At 48.3% G+C, this 25,747-nt stretch overlaps 1 protein-coding gene across 14 annotated transcripts in view; it reads right to left on the reverse strand.

Moving 5' to 3' along the window:
* Osbp2 (oxysterol binding protein 2) overlaps positions 1–25,747 on the reverse strand; it is a 161,555-nt gene that overhangs the window by 113,392 nt on the left and 22,416 nt on the right. For all 14 annotated transcript variants that reach the window (XR_015636660.1, XR_015636661.1, XR_015636662.1 and 11 more), the window contains 1 exon segment: positions 6,527–6,735. Coding sequence is in view for 10 of the 14 variants with exons in the window: in NM_001107232.2 (NP_001100702.1) it covers positions 6,527–6,735 (209 nt within the window). In the remaining 4 variants the exon portion in view is untranslated.

Genomic DNA, 25,747 nt, shown 5'->3' on the forward strand with positions numbered 1-25,747 from the left:
AGATGAAGGGAACACGTGTGTCAATGCAGTTGGGAAGACATAGTCAGCAAATGGCTGAGTCTCAAAGGCAGGTTTCAGAAAAGGGCAGGTGCCGCTCCAAGAAGAGACGCCATGAGTGGCAGTCAGGAGCTACCCCCTCAGCCTGAGCATGACAGTAGGTTACAGATGGGTCCATAACCCCACAGGGAAATGACACAGGGCTCCCTATGGCAGAGGGTCCTTGAGGAAGGTAGGAAAAAATGGAGCTGTGGGATTTCCACAGAGCAGGGTGGTCAGGTAGCCTCAGACAGGGTAGCAGGATGCAAGGAGGGCTTGCATTGTGAGCAGTGTATGAGGATAACAGTTGGATGACTTTCTTCCTCAGAGGCAGTATTTATTGTCCGATTTTTTTTTAACAAAGGCAAAGAGAACTCAATTTCAAACCAAATCAAACAAACAAAACAACAAACAAAACCTACAAGCCTGGCAGGGGGGCAGACACCTGTAATCCTAGCACTTAAGAGGTGGGAGCAAGGGAATCAGGAGTTCAAAGCTAGTCTGTGACATATAGAGTAGGTTTCAGGCCCGCCTGGACTAAAACAGTGAAACTCCACCTAAAAAATAAAAAAGCAAGCAAGAGAGCAAGACAGACAGACAGACAGACAGACAGACAGACAGAAAGAAAGAAAGAAAGAAAGAAAGAAAGAAAGAAAGAAAGAAAGAAAGAAAGAAGGCACAGTATCCATGAACCCTTGAGGGGGGACAGAGGGAGAGAAGTATGGTCATTTGACCTGGGGTCGGTGAGAGGCAGAACAAAGAAAATGCCACCAGGTGGACCAAGCTCATGCCAGGAAGCAGGGCAGTGGCAGGACCTGGGCTTCCCCTGGGTGAGCAAGCCCAGCAGGCCTCACCAGGAAGGTAGGCTGGCTTATCGAGGGTTATTAGATTGTATGTGCTCTGATACAGTATACCATGACCTCCAAATCTCTCAGGGACACTCGGGAGAGGACAAGAGCTTTGCAGAAGACACTGAGAGAAGAGACATTTGCCTTCTTTACCTTTGGTTGAAGAAGAATGAACACAGTCTAAAGACTAGTGGTGCCTGTCTCCCCAAAGATAGCTGGAGGCCGAGCCAGAGAGGACAGGGCCAGCTGTGTTCATCAGGTCAAGGGAAGAAGAGTTTGTGGCCCAGTTCTCTGGGTCCCTTCTCCTAAAACCCAGAACTGAGGGGAAGGAGAAGGTTGCTCTCCGGGGAGGACTGGAACAAAGACAGGATGACCATTCCCTACAAGGTCCTGTGCCAGGTCTGTCATTGTTCCTGTTTGAACTGAAATGTTCCCTAGAGGACCATGTTTTGAATGCTCTGGTGTGGAGCTTTTAGGAGGCAGGGCCTGGCTAGCAGAAGCAGGTCACCAGGGAAGAGCCTTAGAAGGTTTCACCCTAGCTCTGTTTCCTGGATAAACACAAGTGAAGATCTGCTGCTATGTGCCGCCGTCACTGGACACCTTTGCTGCCATGCTCAACGGCATGAAACCATGAGCCAGAATATGTCTCCTCCTTCGAGCCATTCTGTCAGGCAGCAAGCCATGAAGATAAGCAACGAGTTGTGTCAGCAGCAACAGCACGCTTGCAAGACTCCAGTCCCCAGAGCCCAAACTTGAACACATTGGGTGCTTTGGTAAACATGGACCCCAACAGAATATCCAAACTCTTATTCCTCCACCCCTTACTGAGTGATTGTACTGTGAAAGTGTTGGATGTTTGTCAAATCTTTTTCTTGCATTACTTGAGATGATTGTGTGCCGTCCTTCAATCAAACTGCTATATTACATTGATTGTTTTTTCTCATTTTGAACCTCCTTGGACTTGTGAAATATATCCTACTTGATCATGGAACATAACCCTTTAGCCTACATGTTAGATATTGTTTGCATCTGTGTTCATAATGGTGATGGGCCAAGTTTTCTTGTCATGTGTTCATTGGCTTTGGTATCATGGTTGGTATTCCTTTCTATTGAGTTTTTTCCTTGATAGGATTGGTATACATTCTTCTTTAAGACCAGTGATGCCATTTACTGTAAAATCTGATTCCCATGCAACACTCTTCTATAAATGCTAAGATTTCTGTAGTTAGCCATGGTGACACACGCACATTCAGACATCTTCCCATTTCCTCTCACCTAGGTCTTCCAACTGTGCATATTTCACTTTACATCTGCAAGGGCAGTAGTAATGATTGTTAGAAACAAGGCAAGGGCAAAAGTTGGTTTGGAAAAGGTGCTGACACAGAATTAGCCTTCAGGAAACAGCGGCAGAAGGTGTAGCCTGATTTCTTCCTGCGATGGGGTCTGGCTGTTGTATGGGGCAGGCTACAAGCTAACACACCTCCATTTTCCAGTCTGGTTTTAGCGATGGTAGTCTTCTCTTCCTGTTTGTTGAGTCTCCTGTTTCACTGCAGGTTTGTCAGTATGTGTTTTTATAGCCATAAATTTCTGAGAGTTATTCTTGCTATACACCACGTTTTGTTTATACCTATACCTATACCTATACCTATACCTATACCTATACCTATACCTATACCTATACCTATACCTATACCTATACCTATACCTATACCTATACCTATATCATGTTCTCATTTCCATCCACCTCAAAGTACTTTCTAGTTTCCCCTTGTGGTGGTTTGAATGAGAATTGCCCCTATAGGTTCATATATTTAAGTGCTTGGTCCTTAGTTGGTAGAACTGTTTGGGAAGGACTAAGAGGTGTGGCCTTGTTGGAGGAGGTGTGTTACTGTAGGGTTGGTTTTGACATTTCAAAAACCCATGTCATTGAGTTCTCTCTCTCTCTCTCTCTCTCTCTCTCTCTCTCTCTCTCTCTGTCTCTCTGTGTGTCTCTGTCTCTATCTCTGTCTCATGCCTGTGGATCAGATGTAAGCTCTTAGCTACTGCTTCAGTGCCATGCCTCCCTGCAAGGATGGTCATGGACTCTAAACCCCTGAAACCATAAGATCCTGGTAAACAGTTTCTTCTATAGGTGGCTTTGGTCATGGTGTATTATCACAGTGATAAACCAGTAACTAAGGTAAAAGTTGGTACAAGGAGTGGGGTATCACTATGACAGGCCTGGCCATGCTATTTTTGGAGGAATATGAAAGACCTTGGTACTGTGGAAAAGGAAAGCAGTTAAACACTGTAAGCAAGGCACAATGGGCCATCCTAGTTGGGGCTTGGAAGGCAGTAGCGGTAAGAGCTATGTGGACTATGGAGGCCCACCTAAAGGTTTCAGGGGGGAATAGTATTAGCAACAGGGCTAAAGATCATTCTTGTGATATTTGGCAAAGAGATACTTTGCCTTGTCTTAAGAATCTTCCTGAGGCTAGGTTGGAGAATTTGGGACTAATAATGTTGACAGTGGAAATTTCAAGACAGCCTAATACTGATTCTGTTGCATGACTATTAGTGATAAATCTTAAGCAGATCTAAAACAAAAACAGGCAAGCAGGGCAAAAACAAATACAAAATGTACAGTTTGAGGAGAAAAGGAGAAGTAGGAAGCTTAATGTTGGAGCCAAAGCTTGTGCTAAAAGAGGGAAGGAGATTAAGGAGAGAACTGATCTGAAATGGAATGAAGGGAGGGGAGCCTTGGGGCAAGACTCCGCCAGCCAAGCTTCCACTTGTAAAAAAGAAAAGGCCTCAGGAATTATCTGGTTCTTAAAAAGACACCATGACTAAAGCAACAACAAATAAAAACTTCTTCTAGTCTAACTCAAGGAGAGAGACAGGCTCCACCCCAAGCATGCAGAAATCTTTGTAGCATTGGCCATGTGATTCTTTGCTCTAGATTCTAGAGTCAGGAAGGATACAGGAGTAAGGGGGTTGTGGTTAAGGAAAGTCACTGAGGAAAGCTGTGTGTCAGGAGGGACCCTGCATGAAAGCATGGAGGGGCCATTGCAGGAAGCTGTGGAAATGATGCCTGGGTTGTACTGGAGACATTTGACAGGGATGCAGGGTATTGGCCAAGGAAAGCTGCACAGAGGAAGTGGGACCAGCCTGAGAGAGAGAAATGTGTTGCAGGCAGCAAAGCTGGAAGGGCAGAGACACCTAAGCCCCTGACATTAGACATGGATCTACAGGAGTTTGCCATGTTGGGTTTTAGTCCTGTTTTGGTTCAGTATTTCCTCACTATGTCCCCTGTTGGGATAAGAATGTACACCCTGTGGCATTGTATGTTGGAAGTACGTAATTTGCTTTTTGCTTTTTTGTTTTTGTTTTTATTTTATTTTACAGGGTGTCTCGGAAGAGGCTTTGGACTTTGGACTTTTAAACAGTGTAGAGACTGCGATAGACTACAGAGACTTCTGAAGTCAGAGTGAATGCCTTTTGCACTAAGATAAGGCTACAAGCCCATGGGGGGCAGGGGATAGAACAGGGTAGTTTGAATAAGAATGGCTTCACAGGCCCAGCAGGTGGTTGCACTTTAGCTGAGTTCCTCCCATCCTGGGAACCCACAAGGTGACTCTTCAAGGCGTCCTCCAAACTCCACATGCACACAGTGCACCTATGCATAAACCATACGGATGGACATACACTCACACGTAAATACTGCCAACAATGAAGCTCTTGGAGTCACTTGTTCACAGAGCTGTGAGCCTCAGGTTCCCTGGCTCTGAGGGCATGGCTGAGACCAAACCCATCTTTCACCACAGTTGCTTCCCACAGGGTCCTCAGGGTCCTCAGGGTCAGCACGGCCTGCTACTTTCCTGTTGAAAGACTACACTTCCCAGATTCCGTTGCACACTGTGGAAGTCATTTCCACCCCTAGGAGGGACTGGTTCCCTTTTCTCCTGGAGACATTTTGGCCTTCTGCACACCTAGAAGGCGTAACAAACATGCCCCCTAGCAGTGAATAAACATGGTTCTGCCCAGGCTCAGGGAAGGCCTCTCTTTCGGTTGTCTCTCTACAGCGGCTTTGATAATCTAGTGTGGCTCATGAAGGAGCTGGCCCCAAGAGCCTCCGCCACTGCTGTGCTGGATTTGCACATATGCACCTGCAGGGGGCTCCCTAGACCACTGTGCGTCACTGAAAAATAGCAGGGAGGGCTCAGAAGTTAAGAGCACTTGCTGTTTTCAGAAGACCTGAGTTTGGTTCCCATCACCTACATAAAGGCTTACAATTGTCCGTAGCTCCTGTCTCAGAGCATCTGGTACCTTCTTCTGGATGCTGAGACACACACACACACACACACACACACACACACACAATGCACAATGGTCTGTTCAAAATACTCACACCAATGAAATAAATAAACCTTAAGACAACAGCCTAAGGGCCCATTCTCAGACAATAGGCTAAATGAACTATGGTGCCTCCATACAATGAAAAGCCATATTGTAAAGACAAAGGTGTACTGGCTGGTTTTGTGTGTCAACTTGACACAAGCTGGAGTTATCACAGAGAAAGGAGCCTCCCTTGAGGAAATGTCTTCATGAGATCCAGCTATAAGACATTTTCTCAATTAGTGATCAAGGGTGGGAGGGCCTATAGTGGGTAGAGCAGGCTGAGCAAGCCAGGGGAAGCAAGCCAGTGAGTAACACCCCTCTCCATGGCCTCTGCATCAGCCCCTGCTTCCTGACCTACTTGAGTTCCAGTCCTGACTTTCTTTGGTGATGAACAGCAATGTGGAAATGTAAGCTGAATAAACCCTTTCCTCCCCAACTTTCTTCTTGGCCGTGATGTTTTGTGCAGTAATAGAAACCCTGACTAAGACAAAAGGCAGTGTTTTTATGTACTAACAGGGGACACAGTTCGGATAAATAGGTAAACAGAAATGGGCAGTGGGGTGTTGCATTTTAAATAAGTGCCCACTAGGGCATAAAGATGACCATCTCCAGCACCTCTGGTGACCTCCAGTGAGAGACCAAGATAGGTAGCTAGGATCAGGAGTCAAACACGGGTTTTATCCACAGGCTTTTGAACTATTGGCTTATAGATCATATGAGGACTTTGCTGGGCCATCGGAATTGGTGTCCTACCTGGCCAGGGCAGCATCTCTGGGCAACTCTCCTCACTACCCACAGTTTGATCAGTGGGGGAAACAACCAGTCTGAGGCACAGTGCACCATTGTGGACCCCACCCTATAGCCCTGCTTCTGGGTTTGGATCACCCAATATTTGAAGCATCTACCGAAATCCTCATAACCACTCTGCTTTAAAAAGAAAAAAGAAAAAAGGCACACACAGCCCCTGGCACAGCAAACACTCCCATCCCCAGGACTGCCAGCTACCCACAAACACCTTGGCCAAATAGCTTCCTCACTGAAGACGGTGCATCCAACCGAGTGGAAAGGGAACACACAGACGTTAGGCCTTCTGAATTGGACCACACCTTGGATTTCCTGGTCATAGCTGTTCCCAAATGTTTTTGATTCCCAGTTCCTCTAGACTACCATGACACCACACACACACACACACACACACACACACACACACACACTCACACACACACACTCACACACACACACACCCTGTGCTGAACCATCACTACCTGACTGAGTGTTCATCACACGGATAGCCTTGGCCTTGGCCAACTCCAGAACGGTGATCCATTGCTGACGGTCCACCTCTGAGCTGGCCTTGAGGTGGTAGGTCCTTGCCCCGTTGCATAGCAAGATTCCACAAGAGTCCTCTGTTTCGAAGTGCGCGGAGGCCAGGTTGATGGTTCCACGGCAGGTGTGGGCCATTTCACCCTGGTTTCTGTGGGGATCAAGAGACGGTATGAGGTCAGGCTCCTGAATACAATAGTTCCAGACTAAAGAAACTCTCAAGGTCAATCCTCAGCTCATTCCTGGAGAGCTGGGAGACACCCTGGGATCACCAGTGGGAGAGAAAGCTGTACTGCCATGGGCCACATCTGCCCACCATGGGGAGGGGTAGGAGGCTATACTGTGCCATGCCTGCTAAGGTCTGAGCGCTTGAGGACATTAGGAAGTGGAGAAGAGCCAACAGTCAAAGGGGGTCTGCAGCTTCATGCCAGGCTCTCCCCTACTAAATCTTGGAAGCAAAGAGAAAGACGTTGCTACTAGCGAAGAGATTGGAGCCCCAGAGCTCAAAGGGAGGACCTTGGTACCTCCCACTTTGAGGTAACCTGGGAATGGTGTCGTCCTTGAGACTGTCCTTCTGTTCCACCAAGACAGCCAGAGAGCAAAGGCACACCTGTCATTGTCACTCAAGGCAATGGCAGGGCTGACATGATGCTACTTTATGTCACTGGTGACAAGATCATGGATCTAACAGTACCAGGATAACTGAAGGGCTATTATTTCTAACTGGACCCCGCGTCTAACTGAGATATGACTATCATAAGTGGACTTACCTCACTCACTCCCTTAAACACTTAAAGGAAATCCAGAACCCCATAAGAGCCCCGGATCTTTCCACAGAGGGCGTTGCAAAGGGGAAACCAGTTGGTGAGCACCTAATACTGCCATGGGGAGATGAGCTCACCTGGCAATTTCCTGCCATGCTGGTTGTTCTTGGTTGTGTGTCAACTTGACTATATCTGGAATTAACCAAACCCCAGCCTATGCCAGCGGTTTTCCTTGACAGATGTCCCATGATCCTCAGGGTCTTTTGGCATGGACACCAACCCTGCCACACAGGGCCTGGCCTCTGCTGCTCTCCATGACCTACTATCCCCCAATCTTGCATCTCTCATGCCTTCATTACCAGCAATGCCATAGATGCTCCTGAAACGCTCTCCCACCAACTCCTTGGACACTCACCCTGGACCACAGCTGTATTAGCTGACGCTGGGAAAACATTTTCTTAGGCAGTTGCTTCTGAGGAGCAGGGAACACAGTCAGCTTAGGCTGTCTTTATTTAAATGAATTTAGACCTAGGAGATGGAGTTTTGCCCCCCAAGACACCTTCCCTATCGTCCCAGTGCACCACTGGAGGATTCTCGAGATTCCAGTCTTTAACAGGCACCAGCACGAATGCTCTCCTGTCCTGAAATTTCTTCTGACAAACAAATTAGCCCATTTGAATTCCTCCACTCAGGTTCTTAAGACATGGACAGAGTAAAAAACCAGATTCTTGGCAAAAATACATGTATGGCTCTTAGCCCAATCCAGATAGCCCAGTCTTTGTTCTTTGAAAGCTCCATCCACATTTCTCTCTGTGCTCTTCTAAGCTCTACCAGAATTTCCCATCAGCCTCTGCTTGTGGCACTCGGTGGCTTTTCTAGACCAAAGATCCAAGGGCTCCCACATTCCTCCTACAGAACCGTCTCCAAGGCCTGAAAGCCACATGGTCAGGTTCACCACAGCGACAGCCCCTCCTCCAGAACCAGCTTCCGTGTTAGCTTCTTCTGTGTGGTTGTGATAAAACAACCCATGAAGACACTTTAAGGCTTGCTTTGGCTCCAAGTTAAAGATATAGTCCAACTGATCAGGTATATAGCAGCTGATCATTGTGATATGACAGTCAAGATGAGAGAAGGGCTAGCCAAACGGAAGAGAGAGAACAGTCAGGGCTGGTTTGAAGCTTGGTTTAACTTGTCCCCTTGGCTAACCACCCTCATTCACCTTGTTAAGATCCCTAAGTGTTCTGCTATTGTTGATCTTTAGACCCTGCATATTGAACAAGTTTATAGCCTTCATAAAGGAGAGAATAAGTGCAGTACAGCTGTTGTTCCTGTGCCAACAATATGAGACCCTGGGGACAGGACCTAAAACATGAGTCAGTCACCAGAGACCACCAAGCAGCCATGACAGGGCAGAAAGCAATAAACAAGTGTGTGCATGCGACTTAAGCAGTCAGGATCTACGAGCCCTGATGATGATGCCCACTGTAATTAAGATAATTATTTCCTACAGCAATGAACCTAATTCAGATAATATTTCACATAAGTTTCCAGAGCCCTTCTGCAAGTAATCCTAGATTCTGTCAAGTAGACAGCGGCCATCACCACACCCAACAAACAATCCTCTCTTATTTGAAGGATGCTTTCCCTTTCTAGATTCCGGTCTGCTCTTGCCATGCCCCTTTCAGAAAATGACATGGAGCAGAAGCAAGGCCTGGCTCGAGGATGCCGACACCAGAGGAAAGGTGTTCCACTTACCGGTGTGGCAGAGCCGGGGGTGTCTGCCACAAGCCTGGAGTCTTAGATTTAATTTTAGGCTCGAGGCTGTTCAGGTGTTAAACGCTGCAGTGTCTAACCACCAACAGCACGGCTGCTAGGCGAGAAAAGCAAAAGGACATAGACTATGCTCTAGGCACAAGAGAAGCTTGTAAAACCAGGAGAACTCACATGGCTTTCAGACAACTGGAAAAGTCCCAGGATCATGGTACCAGAGAGCTGGAGAGGCGGAGAAGCAGGAAAAGGCCAAACATAGAACTGGAGGGAACATTAAGGACTTACACTCTTATACCCAAAGCCAAAACGGTGCGTCTCCTGGGCTTAATATTAGAAAAGATAGGAAAGATCAGCTTTGCTAGTTACCTAGCATGCAAATAAACTGATCCTTAGTCATAATGAATTGTTATCTTTTTATATCAAGGTCTTTGATTTTTCAGTTTATTTCTTATTTTACTATTCGGAAGAACTGTGTAGCAGGCCATATAAATCTGGGGCCAACGGCCTCTCAGATTCCCACAGCTCACTGAGACTCTGGCCTTGGGACTTAGCTCTCCTCCTCCATCTAGCTGTCCCATGTTTAATCCACTCTGTGGCAGTAGCGGAGTTTATTTTTATCCTGTTTATTTAATTCCAGTGGCTTCGAATGCAGTCCTGAAGAGAACCTAAACTGTGAGAACAGACCCAGATCTCAGGGGCTGTAGCAGCGGCAGTCCTGCTCGAGGGGCTTATAAATCGCTTTCTCTCTCTCTTTAAAAATCCTGGCTCGGGCTGGAGAGATGGCTCAGCGGTTAAGAGCACCCAACTGCTCTTCCAAAGGTCATGAGTTCAATTCCCAGCAACCACATGGTGGCTCACAACCATCTGTAAAGAGATCCGATGCCCTCTTCTGGTGTATCTGAAGACAGTTACAGTGTACTTACATATAATAAATAAATAAATCTTTAAAAAAAAAAATTCTGGCTCAAGTGACGTCATTAGGATGTCTCGTTGATAAGGGCTTTGCTGCTAAGCCCGATGACCTGAGTTCCATCCTGGGACCTCTATGATGGAAGGAGAGAACTGACTCCTGAAAATTGTCCTCTGACCTCCACAAGGACACACACACACACACACACACACACACACACACACACACACATGGGGGGGTGGGAGAGGGAGGAGAGTAAGTAAATGTAACTTTTACAAACCTATAGGATCAGAGTTGAAAGCTGGGTGTGTTGAAACAGAACTTTGTAAGCTTAGCATTTGGGAGACCAAGGTAGGAGGTTCAGCCATTCAAGGCACAGTCTAGGTTACATAGCAAGTTTGGACCATCCTGAACTACATGAGACCCTGTCTCTGACTGACATGCAAACCAACAATAAGTACATTTAAAAAAGAAAAAGAAAAAGAAAATCCTGGTTGAGATGTCAAGGAATGTTCCAGAGCTTCTCAAAAGCCTAGCTGGTGGGATAATGTTCAGCTCAGCCTGCTGGAGCCGGTAAGCCTCTTGGGAACTCCCTGCGCTCTCAGTGGGGCTTCATGTAAGTGTCAAACAGTCCAGGGTTGTCTTTCTTACCAGTCCTGGGCAGCTACCATGGGCTGAGTCCCACAAGCAGGCCATGGCATAGGTGCCCGGTCACAGCAGCCAACACTCACCAAAACAGAGCTTCGAACCTCTTGTAGGGAGCTTGGGTTGAGAATTTTGTTGACTATCTGATACATTCAGAGCAGACAGGGACAAGAACAGGTGGCCATCGTCAGAGAAAGGACAGGGATCTAGGAACCTAGGGATCCTTTGGGGTGTGCCCCAATGATCTACTTCCTCCAGGTAAGCATGACCCCAGAATAGTACCACGGACTGAGGACCAAGCATTCAAATACGAGTATGAGGGACATTTTGTATTTAAACCATAATATTCCACCCCAGTTCCTAAGGGCTCATGATCATGTCACAATGCAAAATACATTCAATCCCTCTCCAACTGCCCTATAGTCTAAGGTCAAATCTCTAAGCTGTGATGCTCTGCAAAATGAAAAGGAAAGTCACATATGCCCAAGATAACTGGTGCAGGGAAAGCATTACCATTCCAAAGGGAGAGATCAGGGAGTCCAAAAAAGGACTGAGACCAACACAAGACCAAAACTCGGCAGGGCAAACTCTACACGTCATAAATCCACATCCAGTCTAGGGTATCTGGTGGCCTGGTGTAAGCACCGGCAAGCTTGGGAGGCCCCGCCTACTCCTATTCGCTGGCTGCAGCTTTCCTAAAGATCCATTTTCGGCAACTCTGTGTCTTGGATTCTCCACTGCAGTTCAGGGGTTCACAGCTTCATGAGCTTCATGCTTCACAGCAGTCTCAGGGATGCTTACCCAGAACTCGATCCTGCCTCGTTCTGACTAGCCTCCCATGCCTCCCCTTGAAATTCTTCCATGACCTTGTAAATCTTGCATTCTATATGCCTACATAGCCAGAATGGATGACAGTGACTCGAGCAGGTCCCTGTGGACCACAGCAGCCCCCGGGTGCCTACGATTCATTAACATAGGAAAATACCTATGTGACTATGTACTGTGGTCTGCATCTCTCAAAGCAAATGAGCTAGAACCTTGGTTCTCTTGATCCGGCCGTAGGTTGAGTCTAACCAACCATTGAGGTTCTCTGAAGGCATCTCTCTCATTGTTCCCATGCAGAATACTTGGCTTCTTTTTTATAACATTGAACAAGCAAACCCTCCTTGTCTACAGCGTTGAATGTGCCCCTCTTCTGGACGAACTGAACGGATTCCCAACCTTTCCGCTCTGCTTTCCGATCCTGATTCTCACTGTAAGCTTGGCTAAAAGCAGCTGATGACATCCATGCCATCACCTGAAAGCTACCCTGACTGGACGTTTTCCTCATCAAATTAACTAGCCCATTTAGCCTTACTCAACGTTTCAGGCAAGAATGAAACACGAATTGCCTCAGGCCCTATTTCCAGAATTCTTGTTGTCATCTAAAAGCTTACTTGCTTGGGCCCACATATTTATGGACGCTTTGGCGTTCCGAGTTCCCACAGCTGCTCATTAGGCTCTGCTTACCAAATTCTCAGCTTCCTTTAGCTTCCCTAAACCTCCAAATTCCTCCTCCAAACCAGTGCCATCGGCCAAAGAACCACACGCTCAGGTTAGTCAGGAGAGCCCCACCCCCACTTCTCTAACCCCAGTTTCTGCTTTAATCATTTCTACATCGCTGTAACCAAACTCCTGGCACAAAACCTTGAAGAGGAAGGATCTATTTCGGCTACAGTTTCAGGGATGTTGGTCTGCCTTGTGAGGAGAGTGTGACTGTGCATAATGGCTTACTTCATGGAAGCCAGGAAGCAGGGAAAGGGTCTAAGTTCCTCCTCCAGTGAGCTATTTCCTCAAGTTAGGTCCCACCTCCAAAATTTTCCCTGATTTCCCAAAACATGATTTCCTGGAGTCATCATATTCATGTCCAAACATAGGTCTGTGTGTTATTTCGTATTCAAAATGGAACACTAGTGATGGACCTATGTGTAGGGACATAGACCTTCTGGGTCACTTCAGAGAGCTTTCGCCACCCCTGCAGGTCACTCTTAAGTATCCCATCTAGGCTGTCATTTCTCGAGCCACATAGAAACCCCTTCAGGGTGTGATGGTGATAGTGATTTTAACCTTGAGGGTTATCATCGAGTCCGTGCGGATGAGGGGTAATCTGGACTAAGTTAAAGAAGATGGTCCACCCTAAAAGTGGGCAGCAGCAGTCAGTGAATAGGGGTCCAATACTGGGTAAAAAGGAAAAGGCTGGCTACACACCGGCTTTCATCTGCCTCTGCTTCCTGGCTACAGATGTGACCAGCAGCCTTGCCCTTGTTGCCATGCCTTGCCTGGCATGAATATTTCTCCTGGCTCCTGAGCCAAAAGAAACCCTTTCGGGCTGGAGAGATGGCTCAGTGGTTAAGAGCACTGACTGCTCTTCCAGAGGTCCTGAGTTCAATTCCCAGCAACCACATGGTAACTCACAACCATCTCTAATGAGATCTGATGCCCTCTTCTGGTGTGTGAAGACAGCTACAGTGTACTTATAATAAATAAACCTTTAAAAAAAGAAAAAAGAAACCCTTTCTCCCTTCAGTTGCAGAAGTCAGGATATTTTATCACAGCAACGAAACACATCACTAAGACACAGGGTTTATGTTTCACATCTCCTGATTCTTGTCCTCGAGTGGGTTAGAGGCTTAAATTCCAAAGTGAGACATCAGAGGACACAATAAAGCTGCTGGGTCAGAAGCTACCGTAACTTGAACATTTCCCACAGCTTTGTGCCAGTGACCAGCACGAAAGCGACGATCCTGCCAGACAATTGATCCTAATTCTTGTGAGGAGTAAGACTAGTGCCCAAGTGAGCATGGAAGAACAATGTCTCCACTAGAACTGGGAGGTCTCCCTGGGCTTCTCTAAATACTTGGTGGCTGGTTGTGGACAGGGCACCTGTCACTGAGCAGCTAAAGTGCTGAGAGAGAGTTCCAGAGTGGGTATAGAAGAAGCCCGAGAGGATGGATGAATGGCTACACCACTGTGGAAATGCTTCTTTCTCAAACTTCTTCCTCTCTTCTTCCAGGTAACTGGCCACCAACGGGAGTGGCCTTTGTCACTGAATGAACTGTTGGCACGTCCTGCTTGAGGAAGAGATGACGGCCTTTAGTTTTCTTGGGGAAACAGAGGTCTCCATGGTATAATGGAGCTTAGTCTATGGGGAGGGTACGAGCAGGTCTGAGAAGCACAAGATGAGACTGTACTGGGCCAGCAACGGGCTCTGTTTCCTAACCTTTCTTTAGCCTCTGCCTTCCTGCCTCTTGTTGATGCCTTAACTCACACCAAGTTGTCCCTTATTTAAATGTCACAGTGGAGCAGGAGATAAAAGGGAACAGGACACAAAACTTTCCCTCTACGGACAGCTCAATAGTATGTTTTCTCATTGTGTGTTTTCTAGAAAAGTCCGTGTGGCAGGTGGACACACGTACTACAGTGTCTATAGCTGGCAGTGATGTGGCGCCCTCTTGCTTATGGCTCTGATACTGCAGCTACCAACAGTTAACTTCAAAAGAGAAATTCAGGGTAAGAAAAAGGAGTTGGGACTGGTAAGATGGCTCAGTGGTTAAGGGCTGTTCTTCCAGAGGTCCTAAGTTCAATCCCCACCAACCGCCTGTTGGCTTACAACTATCTATAAAGGGACCTGTTGCCTTCTTCCGGTCTGTAGGTTTACATGCAGACAGAGTTCTCATTTTAAAAACAAGTAAATAATTTTTTTTAAAGGGAAAGAGAATGGAAAGGTAGCCTATTGAATCCAGACATCCTGACTTAGGTTCTTTTCTCTATGCCGGCTGTAACAGACTGTGACTCACTTGTTCATTCCCACCCAACCTACCTGCCAAGTGGTGACTCAGTAATGCCATCCTGAATGCACCTATAAAAAGGAGATATGTGAGAAAACAGACCAGCCTTAAAGAACATCCTATCTGGTGAGGAGGTAGGCGTACAGATGGCACACCACCGAGGGCAAAGCGTGTGCAAAACCCTGGTTCGACTGCCGGTGCCCCAAAATAAGTACTAAAATACTACTCAATTAATTAAGCATTATCTAAGAGCTGGAGGGATAGCTCAGTGGTTAAGAGCACTGGCTGGTCTGACAGAGAACGTTGATTCGGTTCCCAGCTCCCACACGGAGACTCACAACTGTTATAACTTCAGGCCCAAGCATCTGGCCTCCTCCTTCAGCCTCTTCAGGCACTAGACACACATGTGGGATACATCACTGACACAGTATTTCATACACTTTGAAAAAAATCCCTTAAAATGTCAGATTTATTCAATAATGACTTAATCTAAAAATTATTAAATAAAATAAAATATTTAGGGGTATGGCTCAGTGGTAAAGCTTTTGTCTAGCATGTGCAAGGCCCTAGGTTCAAACCCCAGTACTGTTGAAAAGACAAGGCCTCCCTAAACATGTACTGCATTTAAAGCTAAATAAACAAGGTAAAAAAAAATAAATACATAAATTCAGAATAAAGGGGGCCTCCACCTTATAAAAATTCATTGTGTATAAAGTAAAGCCTTATACTTTGCCTATCTCACTGACTAAATGTTATGCTTTAAAAAAAACGCGCTTTCAAAAACACTCAGATGCCCCCGGCAATGGGCTGAGAGACGCCCTGTGGGTGGTGTTCTTATCTGTCAGGGGCAGAGAAGATGGCGGCCTTTGTTCATCCTAGCTCATGTCTGGCTTGGTGGCCAAAGCTGCTTTATGCCTAGGACTCATAAAACTCAAATCAAATCCAGGCAGGCAGCTCAGGAGGAGGAAGACAGAGACCTGCTGGTTGCCATGCCACCCACCAACCTGCCCTCCAGCCCGTAGACACCTGCTTGCCACCACACTAGGCAGCACGGATGGAGGATGTCATCCAGGGGCCACCTGGCCAGCCTGCAGCAGGAGCCACCACTATGTGCGAGTATGTGCTGGACAGATGGACGAGAAAGGGAAGGGGAACAGCTTGAGCATTATGAAGAGAGATGGAAATGGAGACGAGGAGCCTGCGTGGGTGTCCATCCCTGCCACCTGTGGCCATGGTGAGGTCCCAGCCTGAAGGCCATGTCTAGGTCTGGGCTATCAGCAGAATGGTCAGTGTCGATGTTCTTGCCTCATATGACCACTAGAGAACATTGGGATGTCCCTGGTTGGGATATCTGCTGGGGACCACATGGATGTCCAGCGGCTATGATAGCTGACCCCACCTCTCACTGGATGTGGTGCTGTGGAGAGCTGGCCCTGGTGGCAAGAGCGTGGGTGAACTGGCCCGAGGACGTGAGTATAGAAGAGCCAATACTGCCACTTGTATGCCATGTGGTGGTACAGGCACAGAGGTCCCCCCCAGCTGCCTCTTGCCACCTCCAGCAGTCAGAAAGCTGCTCAGAGGGTCATAAGCTTGGGAGAGCTAGACCTGCCCCTTGCCTGCTGGAATACTCAGAACAACAGGCCCTGCTGTCACCTGGACAGCACAGAGGAGCTGACCCTAGGGTTAGGGGTACAGGTGAGCCAGCTCTGAGGGTGAGAGCATGGGAGAGCTTACCCTGCTGCTGATAAGCCATGAGGGAGCCTGGGTTTAAGTGGATGCTCCTGCCACCGCTACCTCACTAACTATAAGCATTTGTACCAGCTGGCTCCAGCATCAAGAGATCGGGTGAACTGATCCTGCCCCTCACCAGCTGCAGCACTTGGGAGAGCAGGCTCTGCACCTCACCTGAGCACAGTAGGGCTGATCCTGGTTAAGCTGGCCTGCCACTTGTCTGGCATGGAGGTGCCATGGTTGCAAGGATGATGCCCTCCTCACCCCTCCCTTGCCACCTGCAGTAGCCAGGAGAGCTGGCCCAGGGACAGCAGGACAGTGGAAGAGCTAGCCCTGCCCCTTCAGTGGCTATAATACTCAGGAGAGCAGGCCCTGTACCTCGTCTGGGCAGCACAGGAAAGCTGGCCCTGGTGGAGGGGATACAGGTAAGCCAGACCCGAGGTGTGAGAGCAGGAGAACTGGCCCAGACCCTCACAGGCTACAGCACTCGGGAGAGCGGACTCCTGAACAGACCCTGCCTTCTGCCAGTGGTGGCATTGGATGGTGTCTTAGTAAGGGTTTCACTGCTGTGAAGAGACACCATGACCAAGACAACTCTTATAAAGGGCAACATTTAATTTGGGCTGGCTTACAGTTTCAGAGGTTCAGTCCATTACCATCACAGCAGGAAGCATGGCAGCACGCAGGCAGACACAGTGCTGGAGAAGGTTCCACCAGTTCTTTATCTTGATCCAAAGGCAGGCAGGAGGAGGATCTCAAAGCCCACCCCCACAGTGTTACACTTCCTCCAACAAGGCCGCACCTCCTCATAGTGTTACTCCTTGAGCCAAGCATATTCAAACCACCACAGCCGGCCTAGTCAGAGTGCTGGAGAGCTCCCCCTGGTGGTGCGAATGAGGGAGAGCAGACAGGACGATTAGATCAGCTACCACCCAGGCCCAGCTACAGGGCTGTTCTAAAGCTGCAGGATCTCCATGACACAGGGCAACAACAGGATAATGGGGAGGAGTCCTGATGAGGATCTGATATTGATGGTGTCACAGAGCCAGAGATCTAGAACCAGACCAGTGACTCACTGCAACGAACATTAGCAAGTGAAGATTGCGGACAGAGGGGTTTACTGTGGGACATTGTGACACACTACAGCTTCCACAGTGAGATGTTTTCTATGCTTGTTGTTGTTATCATTGTGTATGTGTGTGTGTGTGTGTGTGTGTTGTGTGTGTGTATATGTGTGTATATGTGTGTGTGTATATGTGTGGTGTGTGTGTGTGTGTGTGTGTGTATGTTTTATTTGTAGGAGGAGGCTGCAGGGGCGTAGGGTGAATATGAGAGTTTGAGGAGATCAGCAGTACTGGGCTGTATGACGTGAAACTCACAACAAATCAGTGAAAAGCTTTTTAAAAAATCCTCAGAAGTAAGGAGACCTCCATGGGCAGTAGAAGGGAACACAGCGCCTGTCTAGTTTCTCTTCTCGCTGCTGGGATAAAGTACTTGGCAAAAGTAACTGGAGGGGGAGGGGTTCCCTTGGCTCATAGTCTGAGGGTATCACGGCAGCAGGAGGCCGAGGCAGCTGGTCACATTGCGGCTGCAGTAGGAAGCAGAGAACAGTCATTCACAAGCCCTACCTGCTTTTCTCCTTATTCAGTCCTGGACCCCAGTCCACTGACCGGTGCTGCTCACCTCTAGGGTGAGTCTATCCTCCTCAATTAACCTAATCATGACAAGCTCTCCCAGGCACGCCCCGTGGACTTTCTCCTAGGTGATTCTCAATCATGTTCAGGTGACAATATTAGCCATCACATCTCTAACCCTCATGAACATGACAACCAGGCACATCGCTCTTAAGCTATAGCATTTTCCCCTTCCCCATAGGGCTCACTGTTGTCTCGTCATACAAAACGCATTCAGTCCAACTTCAAAAGTCCTCACAACCTAGCAATCCCAACGTTCTTTAAAAGTCCAGGTCTCGTCTGAGAGTCAGAGCAAACTCTTAAGGTGTGGCACTTTGTACAATCAAATGCAAGTTACACCCTTGCAGTGTCTGATGGCACGGGATAAACAGTCCTGGTCCAGAAGGGAGGAATAGGAAGACAGCAAGGGTGGTCAGATTAAAGCAGGACTGAAACCCGGCAGGGCAAACACGGAATTCTACAGCGTCTTGTCCGGCATCCTCAGCTCACGGCAGAATCCTCTGGGCTCCCAAAGTTTCGGGTAGCCCTTCCTTTCCTCTTCTGCTGCCTGTAGCACAGTAGTCTCACTCTTGGGTCAACTCAACTCCACGTCTGCAGCTCTCCCTGGTCGACACCCTCTGGGTCTATCATGCTGGGATCTCCACTGCAATTTGTCCGTAGCTTTCCCCAGAGACTCAAACCCCAGTGCACACAGCAGCTCTCTGGGAACATGGCACAATGCCCTGTGATACCCTCCATCTCGCATCTTTCATGCTCATGAAACCAGTGCCGTGTGGATGGTACTGCCAAGTTCTGCTGCTGGGCTGAAAGGCAAATGACAGCTCAGAGCCTCCAAAGGCCCCGTGCTGATCGTTCTGGATCCTGGACTCCAGGCACGCACAGCCTAACATATCATAGAGGAGTCTTAATCTATAGTAGATACAGAAGCATTCCGGGGAAGCAGAGGCCACCAGCTGAGGGACAGAGTTATAATGAGTCTATACAATTTAAGGACTAGAGACAGACAGACAGACACAGACACAGACACAGACACAGACACAGACACACACACACACACACACACACACACACACACACACACACACAGAGTATGGTAGCACATGCCTTCAACCCAGCAGCCAGCAGGGGGAGTTGGTGCTCAAAGTCACAGGAGTTCCAGGCTAGCCTGGGCTACTTGAAGCCCTAGCTCAAAAAACTCACAATAAGAAAATAAAAAAGGAACGGAGGGGTAACTAAAACCAGTATGAGATGGATCTCTCTCACTTCAAGGCTTTAAAGTTGATTTTAAGTGTGTGTGTGTGTGTGTGTGTGTGTGTGTGTGTGTGTGTGTGTGTGTGTGCTGTCTACAGATATGTCTATGTACCATGCACATGCCTGCCCTCTACAGTGGCCAGAAGAGGATGCTGGATCCTCTGGAACTGGAGTTATGACTGCCTGTGAGCCACCACGTGGATGCTAAGAAAGGAACCCAGGGGGGCTGGGGATTTAGCTCAGTGGTAGAGCGCTTACCTAGGAAGTGCAAGGCCCTGGGTTCGGTCCCCAGCTCCGAAAAAAAGAACCAAAAAAAAAAAAAAAAAAAAGAAAGGAACCCAGGTCCTCTGGAAGAGCAGCCAGTGCTCTTAACCTCTGAGCCATCTCTCTAGCCAGCCTCTTCAAGGGTTTAACATGAGAACCTGACACGGAATCTATCCTCAATGCATATTTATGTGTGCAACCCAGCGTCATCACTGACAGGTAGGGCTGTGCAGCAGGGACCAGCACCCATTCTTCTTGTGCGCCTGAAATCTTGGACCTGTTGGCTAATGTCTGTCCCCAACCCTTGCCAACCAGTTCAAATCTTTGCTCTGGTTGGCTCAACTAGTTAAGATATCTTTTGCAAGTGGAATCAGGCAGTGTGTATCTTCCCGTGACTGGCTTATTTCACTCCAGGTTTATTATTTATCACTGGCACAGATGGTAGGAATCCCTTCCTTCGTAAGGCTGAACGACATTCCATTCTGTGTTTATATACATCCTCTTTTTAAGCCTTCATTTGCTGATGGATACAGGTTATTTCCTGGGTTTTGGCTGCTCTGAGCAATGCCGAAGACAGGAGTGCTAACATTATTCTAAGGTTCTACCCCCCAATTCTTTTGGATGAATACACAAGTTTGGGATCACTGGATCATATAGAGAGACATTTCACTTTTAATTTTTTGAGGAGCCTCCATACTGGAAAGCAACCCAATTTAAAAGTGGAAAGATTTGAAAGCCAGAGCCAGTGAGGCAGCTCAGTGGGTAAAGGCGTTTATTTACCAAGCAAACCCAACACCTGGAATAGGGTCCCTGGATTTTACCATAGAAGGGAAAACAGATTCCTGAGAAGTTTTCCTCCGACTTCTGCACACGTGCATACATGAATGCACACACAAATGCACATACACATGCACACACGTGTGCGCATGCACACACACACACACACACACACACACACACACACACACATCTACCAGGCAAAATACGCTTCTCTGTTCCATATACAGAGGCTGTATGTAGTAGAAAGAAAAACACGGAGGCCCCATGGAACAGAGCTGCGAGTCCACCATCAGCTTTGCCCACAGACATCCACAGACTTGTCTCCCCATAGTCACCATTTATTCTCCAAATCCATCAGAGCTCCCTGGATGCAGCTGTCATTGCCACGTGGTGCAAGCAAACAGAAGCCGCCACTTAGATGAGACTTGACCTAGTTCATTTTGCCTGGCCTCATTTTTTTGCCATTTAAAGTCTCCCTTGAGAAATGCTAAATGAGGGCCAAACTAAAAGGACACTCCAAATATGTGCACATTTTAATGAGGGTGTAACAGGGGGCCTGCGAGGCAGTCTCCGGTCCCGGAAGCTCACCGTGGGAAATTAGTTCCTGGGGCATAACAGACACCATGCATAGGGCACAGCATTTCATCAATGCATTTTACCTCCACACAGCACCTCCACTCCTGGGGACTGCCAACAACATGCCTCTTGATCCTCACACTGCCCTCAGAGTGGGCGATGCAGACATTGTTTAGCACCATGCATTTATCACGTGTGCCCAAAGGGAAGGTACCTGTTAGAATTGACCCCACTTTACAGAAAAGGCAGAGTCCAGTGAAAAGATAAACCTACTTCTAGCCTGTACAACTGGTTGACCTCAGAGCAGAGCTAGGATTGTAGTATGTGATAGCCCAACAAGCTTAATTTAGAGCCACCCGGTAGGCTGGTGAGACCCACCTCTGGTGTGACGCTGAGGGACACCCATCCTGAGTGTGGACAGGCTGGAGACCAAGATGGATAAAGGAGGCAGGCAAAGAAAACCACCAGCCAAGTGCTGGCCTTCCCTCTCCCCCTTCTTCATGGTGAGCCGCTGTCCTCCACCACACTCACTGCTCTGATGTTCTGCCCAAGAAGACAGAACCAAATGTCCAAGGGCGAAACCCTCCAGAACCATGAGCCAAGATGAGAGCTGCGGCTGTCAGGCATTTCATTGCAGAAATGAGAAAACTGAATAACACATGTTTCTTGGTCACTGGATCAGGCATCTTTTGATGGAGAACACCAGAATAGGTATCCAGAAACAATATTTCATTTTATCTAGTGATAGACTGTATCTACTATTTGCAAGCTAAGCCCCGAGTTCCATGAGACACAGCCCTGTTCCCACTCGGCTCAGGGTGAGGGCTTCAAAATGATACAAGGGTGGAGTGAATCAATGCTTGGGGTATTACACAGTCCCAGGGGAACAGACCCAGGCACCTCAGTTCACTGCATCAGTACCACTCAGTGAGCATCCATCAGACCCACCTTTGTGGCTCCACTGAGGTATCAGAGGACCATTATGGCCTGGCAACGGCTCTGCACTGCTGGAGATCAGGTCAGAAGCCTGCCACAGACTAGCAGGCCGATGTTTCAGCTGCCTGATTTTCATTGAGATGTCTCACTAACTAGAATGTGATTGAGCTGGATGTCTTCTGTTTGCCAATTAAAAAAAAGAACCCACAATGCCATTCCACATTATCATCATTATAAGCTGGGTTGAACCTCAGCCCTGAGCTTCCATAGGCTGAATCCAAGCCCTCCCCACATGCCCCTTGCGGTCTCAGATCCATTTATCCTGCCCCAGCTGCCCTGCCTGACCCTGCACCAGGCCATAGGAACCTCACCTAGAAGCACTCACAGCTTCCTCACCTCCCTGTGCACCCCATGGCCTGTCCTAGACAATTCTTTTCTGAACTGTATTTTCTTGTTCTTCCTTTTTTCTTTTTTTGAAAGATTCTAAATTTTATTGCTGGAAAAACACCCTAATTTAGACGCCAGCAAGTCACCAGGTTAAAGACATAGAACTCCATCCGGTAGGATTGATCGATGACCACAATTCAGTATAAACCCTCAGACTTGCCATTGTGTGGATCCTCACGGACCCAGCTTGGTTCCCCTCCAGTGTCTCTCCTCTTAGAGTTGTACCTGATTTTGTTACCAGTTTTCATCCGCATCCACTGAGGAATAGGACGATCTTGCCTTTGTTTCTTGGCCAGGAGTCGCTTGATTCTGAAAGTCCCCCCCCCCAACCCGGAGCTGGGGACCGAACGCAGGGCCTTGCGCTCGCTAGGCAAGCACTCTACCGCTGAGCTAAATCCCCAACCCCGATTCTGAAAGTCTTGTGAGAAGACATGGCGAGAAGCCGAATCAGGCATAGTGCCTGGGCTACATTTTCTAAACATTCAAAACCTAGTGAGCATTGTGCCACTGTGCTCCATCTCTGGCCCCATCCCCTGCCTACCTTTTCTCTTTCAATAGACCCTGCTCCAGGTGTCTTCAGTCCTCCGTGAGCTCACCCCGCGCCCCCAGCTGCTTCTACCGAAGCCTGCCGGTTTCCTGGTCAGTGCGCACCCCGTGTGTGCCCGTACACAGGTAGTTCCCTTTACCTATATGTTGTTCCCCTGCCTGTGCTCCCCTGCCCTGTGTTCCCCTGTCCTGTGTTCCCCTGCCCTGTGTGCTGGCCTCTCCCCAGCATAGAGTCCTTCTGTCTAGGCATTTCCCTCCCGCAGGCCCCATCCAGCAGACCAGTGGGACTGTCTTGTTACCCAGGCAACTCCCTTACTCTCGGCTTCTCCCATCACTGCTAAACCTATATCAAATTCTAACTCCATGTATAGAGTTCTCTTGGAGATTCAACTCATGTATTTAATTAACAGTGAATAAACTATAGCATTAGGGAACCAAATGGCTGGAAAGGGGGATCTGGGTTTACACAATTATCTCCACTATTAACTGTGAAAACAGTGATTGGGTAGTAACCATTGTAGAAGCCGTAATAGAAATCGAGGAAATTACCAATATTTGTAACAAAAGGTTCCCCGATGGAGCTGGAGAGGTGGCTCAGCGGTTAAGAGCACTGGCTGCTCTTCCAGAGGACCTGGGTTCCATTCCTAGCATCCATGGGGGAGCTCACAACTGTCTGATGGCCTCTGCTGGTTTCCACAGGCACCAGGCATATATGTGGGGCACAGGCATACATCCAGGCAAAAATATCCATACATAAAAAATAGTAATAATAACATTGCAAAAATGTAAACATCCCTTAAGCAAGGCTGGGCATGTGCACATCAAAATACATAATAAACTTGAATCCACAGACTCGTGCTGACACATATAAATTAATAGATAAATAAATGACTGTAGGACACAGGACAGTGGCTGCTGAGACATGTAGATGGGGTGGTGCTAACTGGAAAAAGTCACACATTGGCTTATGAAAGCAATGGGTCCTAATACCTTTGATGAAAAGTTTGTCAAGGAATGGGAATTCACACAGCCTCGATGTATCTGCTTATGAAAATACCTACTGGGTTGAAGAGACAGCTCAGCGGTTGTGGGACAGTAAAACCACGAAGGGAAGCCAGGCGAGTACAGCAGGTTGAGACCTGGAGACTCAGTGGGCACACACCTGAGACTTAGGTGACTCCCCTCTCCTTTCAGATTCCTGTCCTGGAACACGTGCCACACACCCACATAAGGAAATGTGACCTGTGGCCCAGAACACAATTCTCCATGCTAATGGGGTACCTAGAGGGCTTAGCCAATAAGCTTCCCTTCCCAGACATTCTTCCCTGCAAAAGGTAATTTCGGGTTGACCCTGAGAAGTCGGTTCGGTAAGGCACGCACTCATTTTTCACAATGAACAGTCAATAAGTGACATAGATAAACATGGACGGTCTCTTTCAACTGCCACCACCATGGGGAACATGGAAAAGGCCTTAGCCCACGGAGCCACAATCTCCCGTACAAGGCCTATCTGAGCTCCCAGACAACCGCTGCCAAGCTGAGGACGATCACCACTGAGCTAAGCTCCCCACTCCCAGGCCCCAGGCTAGACACTGTCCTCAGCCTGCAGGTCTCCTGACTCCGTTCTAGGATCTTCTGTGACTCTCAGCAGTGCCTGGATGTCCAAGAGTCAGAGAAGAGACTCTGGCCTCATTGCAGGCCCAGGGAACCCCAAGTTACACCTTCCAAGGGCCCCCGAGTCCTGTGGGAAGCAGAACCAAAAGCAATTAAGAGTCTGTGCTGCTCTTCCAGAGGGTGCAAGTTTTGCTCCCAGCACCTACAGGGCTGGCAACTGCCTGTAACTCCGATGGTAGGGCATCTGACACTTGCAGTACCCGTATATATGTAGTACACACTCACACGGACGCACAGCATATATTTGATTTTAAAAAAATCTAAACCTTTAAAAAAGAAACACTAATTACTTAGCAATTGAAAATCATAAAACTCATTAAGCCTGCAGCAGAGAAACCTGCCAAGCACCATCCTGGCCGAGTGATAAAGGTTGCACGCTAATAATAGAACGGGAAGTCAGTGTCACGTGCCTCCAGATGGGGTGCACTGAGGAGGACACAGCACTGTGTTGTGTGGCCTTCCTGCCAAAACACGCAGGACCCAATCTAAACACATGGAGAAGGCAAGAGACCCCACACCCTCAGAGCTCAGGGCAGGTAGAGAGAATGAACAGAACCCTAAAAGAGACCTTAACTAAATTGTCCTTGGAGACTGGCACTGACTGGGTGGTGCTCCTTCCCCTGGCCCTGTTCCAAGCCTGGAACACCCCCTACCATTTTAACCTGACCCCTTTTGAGATCCTGTTTGGTACCCCAACACCCTTGGTGTCCACCGGGCCCTCCCTGGAGATATCCCAACTCACTGATGGGAACCTCTTCTTGAGGCTCCAAGCCCTTCAGCCAATACAACAGGAGATTTGGACCAAACTCTCTGCTTTATGCTCCAAGAACGCCAGAGAGCATTGTGCCAGAGAGTCACACCGTTTCCAGCCTGGTGACTGGGTCTACATCAGGAGGCATCGGCCCAGTTGCTGGAACTCTGGTGGAACGGACCCTTCCTCGTGCTGTTAACCACTCCCACAGTCCTCAACATGGATGGTATTGCTCTATCCATGTGAAACCCATAGACACCCTGCTCCCCAGGGACCCCCGCTGGTTGGTACAGAAGCGGGACAATCCACTCAAATCCAAGATTCCTCGGCCCTGATCATGTCTGCCTGGTGGTGCCTCTGGATTTTGATTCCTTCCCCCATCCCAAGCAGCCCCCATGTGCCTGTCTGTCCAACCTGGGCTGTGGTTTCCACTGGAACTGGAGATGAGGTCGCCTCCCTGATGCCCTCCAAACCCCTCAACACCTGGTAGCCCAACCTCACTTTCGACCTGTGCCAGCTGGCGGCAGGACTTGACTCGTGGGACATCGCCACCCATGAGGGAGAAAGAAGGCGCTGGGCTGGGCCAGGCAGGGGGTT

This window comes from Rattus norvegicus, chromosome 14 (genome assembly GCF_021556685.1).
Source record: "Rattus norvegicus strain SHRSP/BbbUtx chromosome 14, alternate assembly SHRSP_T2T, whole genome shotgun sequence".
Lineage (NCBI taxonomy): Eukaryota > Metazoa > Chordata > Mammalia > Rodentia > Muridae > Rattus > Rattus norvegicus.